The sequence below is a fragment of the Convolutriloba macropyga genome, chromosome 14, assembly GCF_964194025.1.
Source record: "Convolutriloba macropyga chromosome 14, txConMacr16.3, whole genome shotgun sequence".
Taxonomy (NCBI): domain Eukaryota; kingdom Metazoa; phylum Xenacoelomorpha; order Acoela; family Convolutidae; genus Convolutriloba; species Convolutriloba macropyga.
In genome coordinates, this window is record NC_134481.1 from 42,929,905 (window position 1) to 42,946,684 (window position 16,780).

Consider the following 16,780-nt stretch of genomic DNA (forward strand, 5'->3'; position numbering starts at 1 on the left):
GAAGTGCAATTAAGTGTTCAAAAACAAGTGGTAATAAAACGTCAAGCGAAAACTTTGCATAAGAAAGACACGTTTACAGTAATTAATAACTGGCTCGAGAACAATTATTAAGATTTTTTCTCATTTTCATCTTTCTTGTATATTCTGTTAACAAACTGAGTACGGAAATCTTCAACTTCTTTCGTTATTAGCTTACGCTTTTGTCTATAAAGAGTAAAATTGCCAATTCTTGGTTCTTTTTATCCAATCCTTGAAAAATTTTATATCGTTTGCGACCTTCTTTTTTTTAAATACAATTGGCTGTTCTTTTCTCATATCTTCGAGAAAAAAATTGATTAGTGCGACAATTCCCTGTTATTTGGTTTCCGATCGTGGCAAAAATCCAAAACTGAAATTTTACCACTCCCCATCTGTGCCAGACGATTGCAAGGCAAATCACTTTAAATTAGTTTTTTTTTGCAACAGATGGTTGCAGCCTCATAAAAATTTAAAATTATTTTCGTTATTATCGAATAAATAACGAAACTGCTATTTCGGACATATATTTAGAATCATATACGTTTTTTTTATTGAAAACTTCGAATATCGCGAACAATTATTAATTTCTGGTCATCTGCTTCAGCTTGGGTCTTATCATGATCCCCATTTTGCAAATTACGTCTTATTGAGCTTCAGCGTCCTTTATCGTTGGGTTAGAACACGATATCTGCGTCTGAAATTCTTACATGGTATCAAAAATTCAGCCACTATTGCTCAGGCCGCGAGGATGTCTCAATCAGAGAACCTCTTGTTCTCGTATAGAATATCAAAACGGTGATCGCTAAATATATTTTGCAAATTTCAAGTCTCAATTTTGCACAGAAACCTACCATGCGTTTTTTTTTCATTATCGGTGCAAAATTTGTTCCATTACCCCCTCAAAAATATTCCAATTAGCTCAATACCAGAACACTTGAGCCGTATCAAATTATGCTCCAAAATTGAACTAATAACCATAACTTGCAGCATTAGGAGAGCGTTTATAAAATTAAAAACGGGCCACCTATCAGCCCTGTCTTCAGTCTCCCCTAAAATTTCCTTCCCCAGTTACTTTCCTATAAAATGTACTCAATTTATCCGGCGACCGAGCGTCCGCCCTCGCTAGCCCTGCAGGGCACAGAGTCAATTTAGATTAGAAAATTGTTGTAGCAGTGGTCTACAATTTGAGCGAAGAGAGGAGAAATGGTCCTCCCATCAACGTGTAAGCTAATCGCTTCAGGGACCCCAGCCACACTTTGAGGGTAGCAACAGAAAGGATAGAAAGAGTCGGAGCGAGAGAATTAGATGATACTGTCCACTGCTTAAAACCCAATTCATTCCATTTATTGTCACCATAATCCAGACAAATGCGCACCCCTCCCGGCTACATTACAATCACACATTATTTCCTCTCAAACCCATTTCCCTTTTATTAACGCCCCCAAACAAAAGCTTTGATTTTGTTTTCAAAAAGACGCACAATTCGGGTACAGAAAACAATCGCTGCAGCTTTTCTTTTAGTAATGTAAATCAAGTAATATTCGAACAATTTCTAATTTTCTATATTTGTCTTCAACTTAACTAAAAATTGGTCAGAGTTGTGTAATCAAAATAACGCTTAGCATTAATGCATGTTCTCATTGTTGGTTTTAAAGATAAAACATAAACCGACTAACGCCGGAAAAATTACTCTCGAACGACAGGCGAAGCAGTTTTAATTCGGAGGGGGCTGCAGCGAAGAAAAACTTTTCTTTATAGGTGCAAAAAAAATCCGACTAGGGAGGTAGCATTTAGGTCAAGCAAAAATTCAAGACGTCGTCAAGCGTGAGGAAGTCCCTCAAGAAACGAAATCGATAGAATGTTCTAGAAGACGGTCACGCAACACGAAAGTTCATAATAATCACGACCGCTCGAGAGCAATTCATCACATCCAAATCAAATTAATATATTCATAATTTTCTCATAACATTCAATAATTTCATAATTAAACATACCATTATTTTCTCTAGAGGCGCATAATTCCTATTTCTCCGAAATCAACCAAAAATTCAAGTACCAGAAGTTAATGCGACTTCTTCAGACGGATTTGAACAATAAGAGTCTAAATGTTTTTAACACACATACGCACTAACATATTTTGTGTTCAGACAATATAAAAACGCTTGGATAAATTTCCCGTCTATTATAACCGACGACTCTTGTAAAAATTCTCCATAGATTCGTCTCAACAAAAATGCTTGTCTTTTGTCACAACAAAGAGATCGAAATTACTCAAAGCTGCAACCGATGAAAAGCAGCTATCAGGTTGCAAAACGAAGGCAGTTTTTGCTTATATCAAATTTCAGTACTAAATAACTTAATCGCCACTTTAGAACAGGGAAGCTCGAGTTAAATTTTCCAGGTTTAAGTTGTCCAAATAAAAAGTTGACAACAGATGCAATAATGGATTTCAGAAAATCTCAGCTGCTACAAATTCTCCAAATACTCAAATTTTATTAAAGCTTTTATCCAAACAAAGATAATTCGCTTAAGTCTTGCCTGGCTCATTCTTTCGTATTAGTACTCTTTCGTGAAAAGAGCACAAGTACGAAAAGGTCTTGCAAATAGGATTTTTTTGAAAAAGCCATCAAGGATAATATCATAATCGTTTCTATGAAACAAGATTTCATTGACAGCCAATTATAATCCATTATTATACGAACATTAAAAAAAATAAATATAGTGAACAACTTTGTTTTATTTGAATGAGCGTATCCAAACATGTCAAAAAAAATTAAGGTGTTAAAAATTGCCCAAAATTAACACAGAAAAGCCCAAAATTTTGGCCGATCGATATATTCATCGTAGAGAGTTGAGACTGGTATCATTAGAAAGCTTGTCCAACGTTCAGTCAATTTTGGCCGATCGATATATTCATCGTAGAGAGTTGAGACTGGTATCATTAGAAAGCTTGTCCAGCGTAGAATACGGAATTAAACAGATTTTTTTGATTTTCGTTTTTGACAGGGAGATATCGAGGTTTAAACTTTTGAGAAAATAGTGTGAATTCAGTTTATTTCATTCACCTTTTTTCGGAATTTTTGACTAAATTTTCGCCAATTTTGATAAAATTGAATAAAATTTTCAAGAAAATATTGTTGATTTTACGTTTGCAGACAAAATATATTGTCGGCTGTTTTCATTGAATTTTTTGTCACAAATTCCGGCTAAATATTTCCCAAAATTCAGACTTTTTCATCAAAAACAGCACGAAATAAGTTTCTTTAGTCCACTCTGATTAAATTTGCAGAAGTGCACAACCAAACACCACTAACACAATATTTGTAGACTGAAAAGGGGGCCAATTCCACTTCAACTTCCGTTGAGAGTGCTCTGTAAATAAAACTTTGCCGTTTTTTGCTAACTTTATTCGTTGATTATCAAAAACGCAGCATTTATTTTGTTTTTTTTTAAACTAACAAAATATCTATATCAATGACTTTCCAAAAATTAAATATTCCTAAGAGAAATCAGCACTAGCAGGACTAGTTCTGTACTAATCTTGGACCGTTACAATCCAAAAATATATCGGATACTCGTCAGTCGGTTTTTATAAAAAAAATTCAAACTTTTTTGTTTTAATTAAATAACAGAACAATTCAAATCAAAGCTCACGAGTGATAGGTCCTATTGGCTTCCTAATTAGCTTGAAATTAATTTATCTAGTTGATTGCTGTAAAACTTATGGTCGTTTTGACTTTTAAAATATTTGATATTTAAATAAAAAATGGCTTATTGAACTTTGCCTCGATTTTTCTCTTGATCTGGTCAACTTGTAGCTTAGTTTCAGCAATCAAAAAGTGCTCCTTCTTTCTGCTGAATTCAAATTAGTCTTTATTGCGATTTTACGCCTTAAGTTATGGTGTTCTGGCTTTGATACTACTAGATTTCACAATTTTTTTTTTAATTTTTAGGTGTTTGCCCATTTTTCATGTTTTCTAGTTTTGTCAATTTATCACGTTATTGTCAGTTCATATATCACATATTCGCTTTCAAAAAAACGCACAATTGATAATAATAAAATCCTAAAAGATATAGATTGTGGTTCTTTACCGCTTCGACAGTACTTTCTTGAAGAATTTAATTGAGTTTTTTAACTTTGTCTTTAACTGTCGTTTTTACTTTGTCTTATTAGTCGTATTTAATTTCCTGTACAATGACCAGCTTTGATTGGCTTTTCCTGGAGGAGTATATGAGCCGATGTTCTGATATTAGAAGATAGATAATGGCTTTCATGACTTTGAAAACAATTGTTTTCCAAAAAGAAAAAAAATTCAACTTCGCAATTTTGTTCCTTTTATTGTCTGTTTGTTACCTGGTCTCGTTAAATAAAGGTTAAAGATGAAATTAATTTTGTCAAGGGAAGGTCTCAAAAAGGATTGGTGTCACAAAATCTAATGTTTTTAAAGAATTCGTTACTGGCTTCGACACGGGTGTTTCAAAAAAAAAGTAAATTAATTTTTGATTTTTGTCATATTTGACGTTCTTTTCTTAGACGTAAGACTTGTACTGGATAATTGCCGGTCCCGAGGGCTTCCTTTGGAGGAATAAACGAACCTATTCAATTTTCAAAAATTGTATGGGAGTGGGAGGCGGGGGTGAAAAAGCACCCTACGCCATGAAACTGTGCCTCCTCCAACCTAAGCTCTAACCTCTAAGAAATCTGCAAAGTTTTTGGATTTATCACTTAGCCCAATTAACGATGCAGAAAAATTACTTGAATCAGACGAAAAAAATCACCTACGAAAAAAACTGATCCAGCGAAAAGAGCTTTATACAGAATGAAAATCGCTATTGACTTGTGGTGAGATCAAAGATAAGAGATCCCTTCTACGGAACTCTTAAAGGAAGCCTAGAATTTCTAACTCATCTGTTTCCTTTAAAAATTTACACGATTGCTTTCTCGTCTATTTTGGGAAGCTTTCTGATCTATTAAAAAAATTTCTAACAATTATGCAAAATTTACTTTTCCAAAGATTGCAATCAAAACAGTTCCTTTGAAAATAACTAGCGAATAATTAATCCTATTTATCCGCAAATAAAACTGTCTGAACTGTAGAACATAAAAAATTTTCATATGTAGAAACTGCGAGTAAGTTAGATAATTTAGTTCAACTTAGACAAGTTAATTAGGTGTTTGAAATAATCTTGCTTTCTTAAAGGGTTATTGTTTCGAAGGCGCCCGAGAGGGGAGCTGAGTGATATATCTTAAACAAACAAATTAATGAACAAAAGCATATTGAGCTGTCAAAATATTTAGTTGAATTAGCAAAGTTGTAATTGTGCATCAAGCCAAAATCGAAATGAGTGATTTAAATTTAGAAGTAAACTAGAGAGCGATCATTTGAAGTGAACTAGATACTTTGAACAGAATTGTAATTTCAATTTGAAGTAGCTAAAAGTGCGAATTTGACTTTGTAAATTAATTGGCACCCCAAACCTGGTACACTCAGGAGTTATATTTATCATTGGACTCTGAAAAATTGTGGAGATGTTCCCCTAACAATTGTCCATATATAATAGGGATGTGCGGCCGGTAACACCTTTTCGATCTGAGTTAGTTAAGTAGAGTTTTTTATTAAATAAAAAGGCAATGTATCAGTTTTTCGAAATACCACCTAGCAGATCTAAACCCCCCATGGAGGGTTATAATTAGCGGACGTTTACCCTATTTTAATGTCAGGTACACCCAATGGTTCTCTAAAGCTGGTATACCTTTTGGGCCAATCCGACCACCCAACCCCAAGCTATTACCACCGGAAGTGCTGTGATTTGAAGGTTTTCGATATTTTGAATAGAAAAATGACTGTTTGAGTATGATATAAGACTAATTAAGGGTTGCAATGGGTATTAAGTTTACAGTAATGTATGAGATGATCATGGAAAAGGGTTAGGATAACTTTTTGTGTGTTCTGCGGTAAATAGGATGTTACCGGAAGAATGTTGGCACTTAAGTTGAAATAGAAAATTCTCTATAAGTTGAAGTCGGATTGACCTGAAAATAGGGGAAGACTAATTTGGGTACGAGAATCCAATTTTGTTGTCAGATTTGACCCCAGATCAACCCCCACGGAACTGCCGCACGCCAGTGCTGCGGGACGTAAAACTTGAATTGCTCGTGAAGTATTGGTAGCAGCTTTATAATATAGTGTAACTTTTCAAGGGCATTCGATTGGTGATATTTTTAACCCCAAATTCCGACCGCACGCCCGTGCTGCGGGATAAACCGAGTGCCGAAAACCGGAAATTGGCGTTTTTGAGCAGCCGAATGACTTTGAAATGGTAATAATATGATAACCTGAGACAGTTAGTGACAAAAAAATACCCACCCTGGTCAATTTTGACGAACTCAGATTTTTCAGGTTTTGGCACCCACGACTCGCTAAAAATTTTCAAATTGCAAACGAGTCCGCAACGGCTAATCCGTTGGTGATCAAACTTGACAGGCATGTCGGTGGCACCCTATATTTACAAGAAGTTTTTACTCGAAGACGTTTGAAAAACTACTTCGCGAGAAGTTGCGTTCTGAAATTTGGAGTCATCCGGGAGGTCGATGAGAAGTGCGCGCGGTCATTACTCGTGCTCTAGTGGGAGTTAGACTACAAAATTTTGTAGATAGGTGCAACTATGAGAGAAGTTTCCGTGACAATAGTTAGTTTCATCAACTTGACCCCTGATTTTGGAGGGGTGACGAACTTTGGATGACCCCTAGAGGTCAAATTGTGGGCCTTTAGAAATATTAGTCTTTTCGTAAGTTTTTAACTGGGGAATTGCGTGAAACGTTGAGAAAACTCAGAAAAACGATTGCTCTCAGCTTTGGGATTGAGTTTAGTTACTTATTCAACACATGATGTTTGACAGGGATTGATTGCAGCTAGTTAATTTGATAGCGGAAATAGAGGAATAACATTTTCAGAGCAACGTTTAATGTTTACTGAACAAACCCTGATTGATATGTAAATTGCATACGAGATAAAGCGGAGTGGATTTTTTTTTACATAAGAGTCCAATGGTCGTTTACTTTAGATAAGGAGAAAGATGGTTGGTAGCAGTTGACTGACAGATAATTTGATATTGGTTTGTTTGCATAGGAAACAAAGCCCTCCTACAGAATGTGACAGATTTCAAGTGTAAGTTGCAATGTTTACTTAAGAGATTAAGGTTTGTTTGCTTAAGATAAGAGCGTATTGGTTGAGTATAAATTGAAGTGACACAGAGAAATTTTGGGAGACTTTGGAGAACTTTGGGAGAACTTCAAGTTTGGACACAGGAGAGATTTTCGCACAAGCGAGAGAAAGCAGTTGGTTTAGTGGGACTAAACTTTAGAAGAGATTGAGAGTGAGATTGAAATCTGGAAGTTTATAATTGCAAGACCAGTTGGGATACTGTGAGCGGTTTTGATTTAGTTTATTTGGGAAGTGAACCGTGGATTTTGTTTTTATTATTATTTTAATTACAATTATAAGTTGCCTTAAGTTTGTCCTTTCCATTGATGTGCAAGTAATTTTCTTACATTTGTTATCCATATAACTAGAATTGATATTACGAGCCCCATTGTGAATTAACTTATTTCAATGCAATCTAATTTGCAACAGCATACAAGAGTGGAAGAGGGGAAATAGCAGAGTAACAAAGTAACGCTTGCTTCACCAATTCAAAACCTTTGGTTTATTCCAAAGGAATAATTTGATCGATCTTCTGGGCAACAGAGTCCCCTCACTGTTGAGCCTAGCAGAAATTCAGAAGACAACATGAACCATGGAGAGAACAAATAAGCAGGAATAAATGTTTAAAAATCAAAAATTGGGAAGCAAACGTTTCCAATTTTGTTGTTATGCCAGACCAACATGCCAGCCCAATTTTCGTCTTTAACAAGCTGTTTATCCGTCAATGAACAAACACTCTCTTGATCCAAAAACTCAACTAGTTATTGCTCTCGAATAAGTAATTCGAGACAAGGTTACAAATTCGCGACCATATTCTCGAATAGGAAGTTTTAATTTTTGCGGCATATTGATCGGATCGGTTAGTAGAAGATTGAACAAGCTGATTAAACAAATTCAAACATGACAGTCTGAAAATTGCATGCAAACAACTGGCACGGAGTAAGCTTTAGTTGTAGCTAGCTTAAGCATGTCTAGGCTAAATTAATTGTGACATTTTGGCTCCACTTCCTGTTTCGGCGTGACCAAAAAGATTACTATTTTGACCTCAAAAATCTTGAAAATGTGGAACAGATCTTGAAAAAACAGCGCCCCAATAAAATTCAAATTCTTTGAATTGTGAAGAACCACGAACACCGCAATATAGCTACGCTAAGCTGCCATAAAAAAGGAGAGCGCCTAAATAATAGCCGTTCAAAGGCTGACGGTGGCTATTAAAAAGCTACGGCTATTCAATTTAGTTACTCAACGGTAACACCAGGAAAGTATTTATCATTTGATGAACTACGATATGATAATTTGTTCGTTTGTTTAGATGACTACTGACCTGCAATGCGCATTTCGATGTCGATAGGGTCGATGGAAGAGCGTCGTATGGCGGCATGGCCCCTCTGACTAGAACTCAGTGGGGGCATCACAATTAGCATCCCACCCACAGACACAAATACACACACTCAGCACCACAGCACTGCCTGTCACTACACGTCACTCCCACCAAAAGTTTTTTTTACTGTGTCGCACAAACACAACACGCAGGATCTACTTCAAATGCTCCACTGTTAAGCTGTACCGCGAAATGAGTGTAGCAATTTAAGAGACAAATGAAATACAGCTTCAAAGAGGTTGTCTCAGTTCTCTAAGCCGTATCTCAAACTTAATCGTCCTTTGCTGGAGTTTCAAGCGTAAGAAGTTGATATCGCGAAATGTAACGCCCCTGACAAAGAATGCAAATAGTATGAACACTCGGCTCCAAAAGTTCCGACTTTCGCAAAAAGCTGCCGGACGCCTCCTGATAAACAAAAGAGACCGAGATATAATATACAAGAACAATTCAACTCAAACAGCGGTGAAATAAAAAGCGTTTAACTGCAATTGTTGGCTAAGTTTGTTTGACTGTGGAAAGTAGCTTTGATCAGTAACGTCCAGGGGGATTATAAAGACGCCTGCTATCAGGGCGGACCGACTACCAAGTCAAAGTCCAGAATCAGAACAGGGTACTAGAAATTAACTAAGATGAGAAGTTTGAATGAAGTTATGTGAAAGAAATAAGAGAGATTTATCAGTTGATTTAACTAGACTGCTCCGCTGTGTAAATACTCATTGCAAGAGGAGGATTAAGTAGTACAAACAAATTGCTTAGAGATAACTCTGTAAAAGTTACAAAATCGCTCAAATGCAGCCCAAATATGTTTATTTCTATTCTGTAGTCACGGGAACCCTGATCGTTCAAAGTGCATGTCCTACAAATATTGCCACTTATATTTGAAGTACAGCAACTTGGATCCCGAGATGTTACGACTTCAAGTTGCAACAGGATTGGGATTTTGTTTCATCGTGATATGAATGGACTGTTAAGAATTCGAGCGTGAAGGCAGCCACTAGCATAGCATGCAGAACAATAGCATTTAGTAGATGAACATTCGGACAAGTTTTCTAAGACTCCGATTAGCAAACAACGACAGCAGTTTGTATGTATTTGAAAAAGAGCTCGATACAAAGAAGTGAAACTTGGTTCACAATTATGACAAGTTGAATGCTCTCAAGTCAACACAATCTTTTGTGAGTGCTCTCTCCGAGTTTGAGATTAACGCATTTTTGCAACAACAGCTACTGCTTGTTCAAATACTCAAGAGGCTCCAATTTTGATACGCGAAGAATTAGATGCCAGAATCAAGAGTTGCTAATGTGGTCACTTTTCTGTCCCAGGAATAATAACTCCAGTCAAACTAAAGACGCCTCGACGTTTCTCGAGATCAAATGACTGGCCATTAGCAAGCTGTAATCACTCCATAATTCCACATTCGTCCAAAAAGTCATCTTTTATTCGTCGCTCGATGTTTGCAAGTGAAGTTCAGCAGAACAAAAGCGAATTCGTAGAGTATTTGGAGCAACTCTCAATTAGTTGTCATTTGACGTCGAGAGTTCTCCGTTGTGACAAACGATGATTTGTGATTATAACAGGCAGCCATAGTTTTGTCTGAAACGGAAAATCTATTCATATCATCAAGTTTCGGTTAAGAAAAAGCAGAACCATAAAATTATATCCACATTTCAGAAAAAAATCTTCAGCTAGGGTTACCAAGAAAGAATTGCTTCCTTTCACCCCGTGAACAAAATTATCGTTTTCATTACGCAATAAACGAAAAGATTAAAATTTTTGGATAGATTACGTGACTACGAGAACCATGTAGCCGTTCGAGATGTACGTCAGAATTTCGAAGTGACTTCAGCAGAGTCACGTAAACTTGATTGAAGCGCAAATTTTGCTGGTTTCAAGCACTAATTATGGGTTGCACAGCCTAATGAGAGGCAGTGATATCATTCTGGTGAGGGGCAGATTAACATTAATTTAGCAGAGATCATTCTAGCCAACTATTAACAACAACGACAATGATAGGGTAAAGCTCGGTTCGATAACGTGAAACTGAACTCCGCATTTTCAGCTCCACTTGAAAAGTATTACAACACAAGCTTTCCTTAATCCACTATTTATTTAAGAGTCATAACAATGTGATTGTAATTTAGACAAGGATAAAGAGCTTTATAATACGAAGAGTAGATAGAGACAAATTTTGTTTAGACCAAGGACAAATATTTGATAACAAACTTAGACAAAAGTACCTAGAGGTTGCACAAACAAATCATGGAATCAAATCAATCCTTGGTGACTACCTGGAGTATTCCGGGGACACCAAGAGTATTCCCGTTGAGGAAAACTAAAAACAAATTTGATTGAAAAATCGAGATGCTGAATTAACACAAACATTGCCTCTCTTCCAGACTACAAAACTCATGTTTCGATCACAGTAACACAAGATGTATTCACGCAAAATATAAAGCTTACAATAGTATTTTGTAAAAAAAGTTAGAAATTTATTTTGTCCATGAAATATCTCCACGACTTTTAAATAGTCGACGAGAAGCTCCCTTCTACGTTAGTGCTCTTTAACACATGTTAATTTTTCCAGACCACTGTCCACAACCATTAATATAAATCTTAAAAACAGAAATTCCAACATTAAAACTTTTATTGGAAACAATGCATGAGAATACACACGGGAGATAATGAATTCTTCAATTATCACAAAAATTAATTTTCATAAAGCAAAACTGTCCAACAGTTCTTGTGCTATCAAAAGATTTCTTTTTAAAACTATTCCCATTTTTTCGCAATTTCTCGTCAAACAATTCTGATTTACCCTTTTAACTATTACATTTCAACGATTGCATAGTATGAATTGCAATTCAACTGACGTTTTTCACTCGAAATTATTCAAAGTGAATCAAAATTGAGTAACAAAAAACTAACAGGGACACCAAGGCATCTATACTCACGTTGAAGAAAACCAAAAACAAACTTGATAAAATCGAGATGCAGAATAAACACAAACACTACCTCTCTTCCAGACGACAAAACTCATGTTTCGATCACAGTAACGCAAGATGTATTCACGCAAAATATAAAGCTTACAATAGTAATTTGTAAAAAAAAAGTTAGAAATTTATTTTGTCCACGAAATATCTCCACGGCTTTTACAATAGTCGACGAGAAGCTCCCTTCTACGTTAGTGCTCTTTAACATATGCCAATTTTTCGAGACCACTGTCCACAAGCATTTACAAGAAAAAAATGTAATGTTAAATATCCATAATGGTTAACCATAACTCTAAAAGTTTTCCAAATTAATCATCATGAAAATGAAGTGGAATGGCACAAAACCGATCATACTAAAAATTAAAAAGTCGTAATCGGGGTTCTCAAAAAAATTGGCAAACTAAACAACCGACTACCGTCGGAGGAATTGATCTCCAACGATAGTCAAGCGGTTGGCTTTGGTTTTATTTAGCTTCAGCATAAAAAATCGACGTAAATCGCTCAAGCTAGCGAAAAAAATGCTCCAGAATATTCTAGCTAAAAATGCAAAAACCGTGAAGCGATATATTTCGATCAATCAAAGACACACGTTTACAATGGTTGCTTCGTTCAAGGGCAAGTTACGAAAGTTTATACATTAGAACTAATTATTTATAAAAAAAACTGGACACGCATCCTTAGCCAGATCACACTAGTGATGCCTGTTTAGTTAAAGTGTTTAGAAGCGAGAAAAAGATGAACTATTGGAACAACTGAAAATAGTGAAAAAAACATCCAAGTGAAAAAAACATTCAATTGAAAATTTCAACGATTGCATAGTATGAATTGCAATTCAACTGACGTTTTGCATTCAAAATTATTCAAAGTGAATCAAAATTGAGTAACAAAAAACTAACAAAAACTGAAAAACAACAATCAGCATCAGCAAGCCACTTACTTCAACCTCGTATTAAACAGATTTCTTAAAACCAATTTTAAAACCAATTTCTATTTTGTTGTAAATTTTTCTAACTGGCGCAGAAGTCAATTTGAGATAGAACATTCCTATGTCTTTTCGTAATAATTTCTAAAACGTTAAAGCCCGTTCGATTTGATTTGTTTGACAATTTTGCCTGTTATGGATAGGGTTTAAGCAAAATATCAGTTGAAAAAAACGCACAGAGTCATTAACTTTTTTTGGGCACGGGCTTAAACCCTTTTCGTAAAAGAGGAATTCTTATTCTATAATCTTTTTGAAGTTGAATTTAAGACGCAGAGAGCCTTAAAACGATTCCTCGTATATTAGTCGGGTGCCTTTGTACTGCTTAGCCAATTTTGAAGTTATTCAGTTCTGTAATTCTCTATGATTCTGGTCGTCTGTTGTGGAAATGAAACAACAGAGACAATCAGAAACTTAGAGAATAGCAGAAATGAATGACTTCAAAATTGACTATGTAGTACAATGGAACCCCAAATAAAATACGAGGAATCGTTTTAAGGCTCTATTGAATTCAATTTGAAAGAAGGTTATTGAATTATAATTCCTATATGACCCATCAACTGCTCGTTTGTGTTGTACCGAAACAAAGTACCGAGCATCTACCGGTATCTACATGGGGCGTTAATTCCTACTTTTTCACTGCCTGGAGAATAATTACATGATCTATCTATATTTTAATATCGGAGCGATTACCATATTAGAGGTTATTTAAAGCTTCCTTATTTCCATTTTGGGTCAACTTTGATGTACCTTTGTAGCCTAGGAATTACTATGACTTAGTTTACTGAATACAATGCTCCCCACGCAACTATTTGAAAAATATGTTCAAAATAAACGCCTGAACAAACAAAATTAGCTCATTTTTAACCACTTCAACCATTAGGCGCCATAGTGTGTTTGGAGATTCAACTGTCCTATTAATTCTCCCACAAATGACAGTTCAACTCGACTGTTTATTCCCTCTGGCTTTTATCCTCTTGTGATTTGTGCAGATGAAACGTTTTCTTAATGGACGAGGAAGTGGCTTCAAGCCTTTAGTCACTTTCAAAGCACTCTAGAACAAAAGAAAACGAATGATTTGATACTGAACTCGCAAAGGCTTTGAAAAATCACATTGAGTGGAAACAAAAATTAAACTGTAGAGAATATTATTATCAAAATTTTTATAATAAATAGAACACCAATTTGGTAGAGCTAATTTCTCACATATTCTCATCTAATTTCTGAAAAAAAAATTCCGAAATCTTTTCGTTCAGGTCTCACGGGGTTTATATAACCGCAACAATGATTGCAGGTGGCAAGCGGAACTAGCCGCGAAAGAATCACGTTTTTAGATCTTTCTGGGAAGTCGTCTTCGTCTTTTGACTACTAAACTTACTACAGCTCAAATTACCACATGTTCAGTCACCCAAAAATGTTCAGAAATTTCTGACAAAGATATTTTGGCAACTAATTTTACATTTTGTTTCCATGAAACTCATAAATTCTCACTGCAACGCATTTAGGTAATTCATTTTGATAAATCAGAAAAATCTATGGCTATGGTGTTTTCGTTCATTTGAAAAAATAATGGAAGACATAGGCTCACAATGCAGGTTCACAATTCAAACCTAAAAACTTTCAAAAAAAAATCAATTCAACTATTTAGCATATAACGATCAATAACTCAAGCTAATGTGCTCTAGTTACGGAAAATGTGCCGTTCATAAAACTTAACAAACCATAACTGGATGAATTCAGAACGTACTTCCAAAACTATCTCAACATAAAATTGAAGGGCTTCCCGTTTTTTTTCAATACAGAGCGCAAAACAGAACTTATGATAAAAGCAGAGAAAATAGTAAAGTAAAAGCAGCTAAAAGTAAAAAAATTGAGAATGTAGAATTGATCTTTGTGGGTTAATTAATTAACCTGGTGATCCGAAAACATCAAAACTAACTCCAAAGCGCGTAGAAAATTTGGTCAGGACGAATTTACCCAATACCATTAAACCCAATGCACTTTACTATTTTCGTTCAAAAACCTTACCAAAAAAGTAGTCGCTATTAGACGTATGTTCTAACATATATGGTGGCCATGACAATGCCTCAGCAGCCCGCGCGACTTGATATAAGACTATCACAACCGAAAATATAATTAAATTATCCGCTAGAGTAAACCATGCTTGTAATATCGAGTGCTTTGTACTCGGATAATTGAACGTGTGCATTGGGTATAATAGCAATGGCTATAAGGGCATTGAGTATTATGGCATTGGGTAAATTTTCATGTAACCCAAATTGATATATCAACACAAATTCAGGCACTGAGCTGTAAAAGACTGAAAAACGCTGTTTTGAGCTGCCGCAAGAATCATCGATCAAGACAAAGCACCCAACAAAAATAACAAATCATACTACTCATGGCAACAGTTGGGGGTGGGGGCAACAGTGGGGGGGACGGTGGGAGGGGTGGGGGCAACAGTGGGGGGGGGACGTGGGAGGGGAGGGGGTCTTTGGCTGCACCGGGTCGTTACGGCCTCAACTGTTTGTAAGGGTGGGGTGAAGTGAGGTGGGGGGGGGGGGGGCGATGTGAGGGGGTTGTTGTGGGGGGGGGGGGGTCAGTCTCTAAGAACCGTCCTTCACACCATGAGTATAGGTCTCCGATACAGTTTCTCTGAATCGCATACTTGGAGACTAGTGAGCTGAAAGGCTCTAAGAGAACTTAATGCCCGCTGGGCGCTGCCTCTTTATCCCGTTTCTGGGGATGAAAAGTCAAATGGGTCAGACAAAAAATTGGTCAAGCGAAAATCGCATAAAAAGACCAACAGGACTAATATAATTGCTACAAACTTCGTTTGAGAGCAATTAAAAACTGCATCAATTTTGCTACGGCAGTAAGATATTCTTTCCATTTATAACGCATCTGCTGGTGAATTCTATTGACTGTTGTATGAAACTCGTTCCTTCCTTATTTATGGCCGCGAATTGCAGGGGAGCTAAGGCATTTTGTAGTAGCGAAAAAAAAACAAGTTTAAAAAGTTACTCAGATTTCGACACAATTAACACGTTCCCACAAAATCTCCTCTTGGTCCTTTTCCTTTATATATATCTCGAAACTCAACGCAAGTCACCAAATCTTCCATTTCCAAAGAGGAGGGTGTTCTCTATAAGACACGTTTTTAGATCGAATAAAGAGTAAACCGTATCCTCTAGAAAGATTCCTAACTGAAATCACATCAATTTCAAAAAATACTTTATCTTTGGAATGCAATTATTCTCACAGGTAACCTATGAAATAAAGCAGTTTCCTACTTCTATCTGCGTAGCCAAGGGATTGATATATTCTCTGGCACGAAAAAATCATAGTTCTTCAGGTATTAAATTGCAATTATTAACTTCAACAATTCTGGACTTAGTGTAAAAAGGTCAATTTTACATATTTTCTCAAAACTAAAAAGCAATTAGATTTCACCAAGCAGAGATTTTCAGCAAGCCTTTTTAGATTTAACTAGCAACGTTTTCTGAATCCATATCTCCAATTTATGAGATGCTGGAAACAAATGTAACTCGAACATTCACAAAAATGGGAGACAAAATTTTCGCTCTTGAAGTTTTCCCTTTTTCACACTTGCAAATTAAGATTAAGTTTGCAAAAATTTCAAACAACCAGACCATCGAATGGTGATAAACCTTTGCAACCAAAGAACGATATTAGAGAATTAGAATCTGCTAGATAAATTCTTTGCTTCAAGAAAAATTTTTGAACAGAAAAATTTCTTCAAAAGGTCTGATTTTTTTCTATCTCAAACTCAACTGAAAGACCGAAAACAAGACTGTTTTCGAGGAGTATAGGTTAAACTGTCAATAAAACGTTGATTCAATGTCTCACTGTTAATATCTCATGATTTAAGGCAAGAATTTTAAAAAGGTCAACATTTCGAAATGATAAGGAAAACAAGTCAAATATTATCATCATAAGAATAAAGCATAGCTTATAATATGACAGAAAATAGCCACAACAGCTTAGTAGATCTGCAGTCCCAAAACGATACTAAAAGAAACAGACCAAAAATAAACCTCTATTTATCAAATATTGAGATGTTATATTTTGATTAGGAATCTGTTTAACTCATAGCTGCTCCTATTAGCTGCTCTCAAATAACCTTCAATTAGAATGACACACACTCACTTGACCTTATCTCTATGAATTATAGTAAAGAAAAGTC

At 35.8% G+C, this 16,780-nt stretch overlaps 1 protein-coding gene across 5 annotated transcripts in view; it reads right to left on the bottom strand.

Moving 5' to 3' along the window:
- The window catches only part of LOC142353511 (uncharacterized), an 82,379-nt gene that overhangs the window by 51,380 nt on the left and 14,219 nt on the right, over positions 1-16,780 (bottom strand). For all 5 annotated transcript variants that reach the window (XM_075405765.1, XM_075405767.1, XM_075405766.1 and 2 more), the window contains exon 2: positions 8,548-10,197. In XM_075405765.1, the coding sequence (XP_075261880.1) occupies positions 8,548-8,647 (100 nt within the window). In that variant the 5' untranslated portion in view covers positions 8,648-10,197. The remainder of the gene's footprint in view (positions 1-8,547; positions 10,198-16,780) is intronic.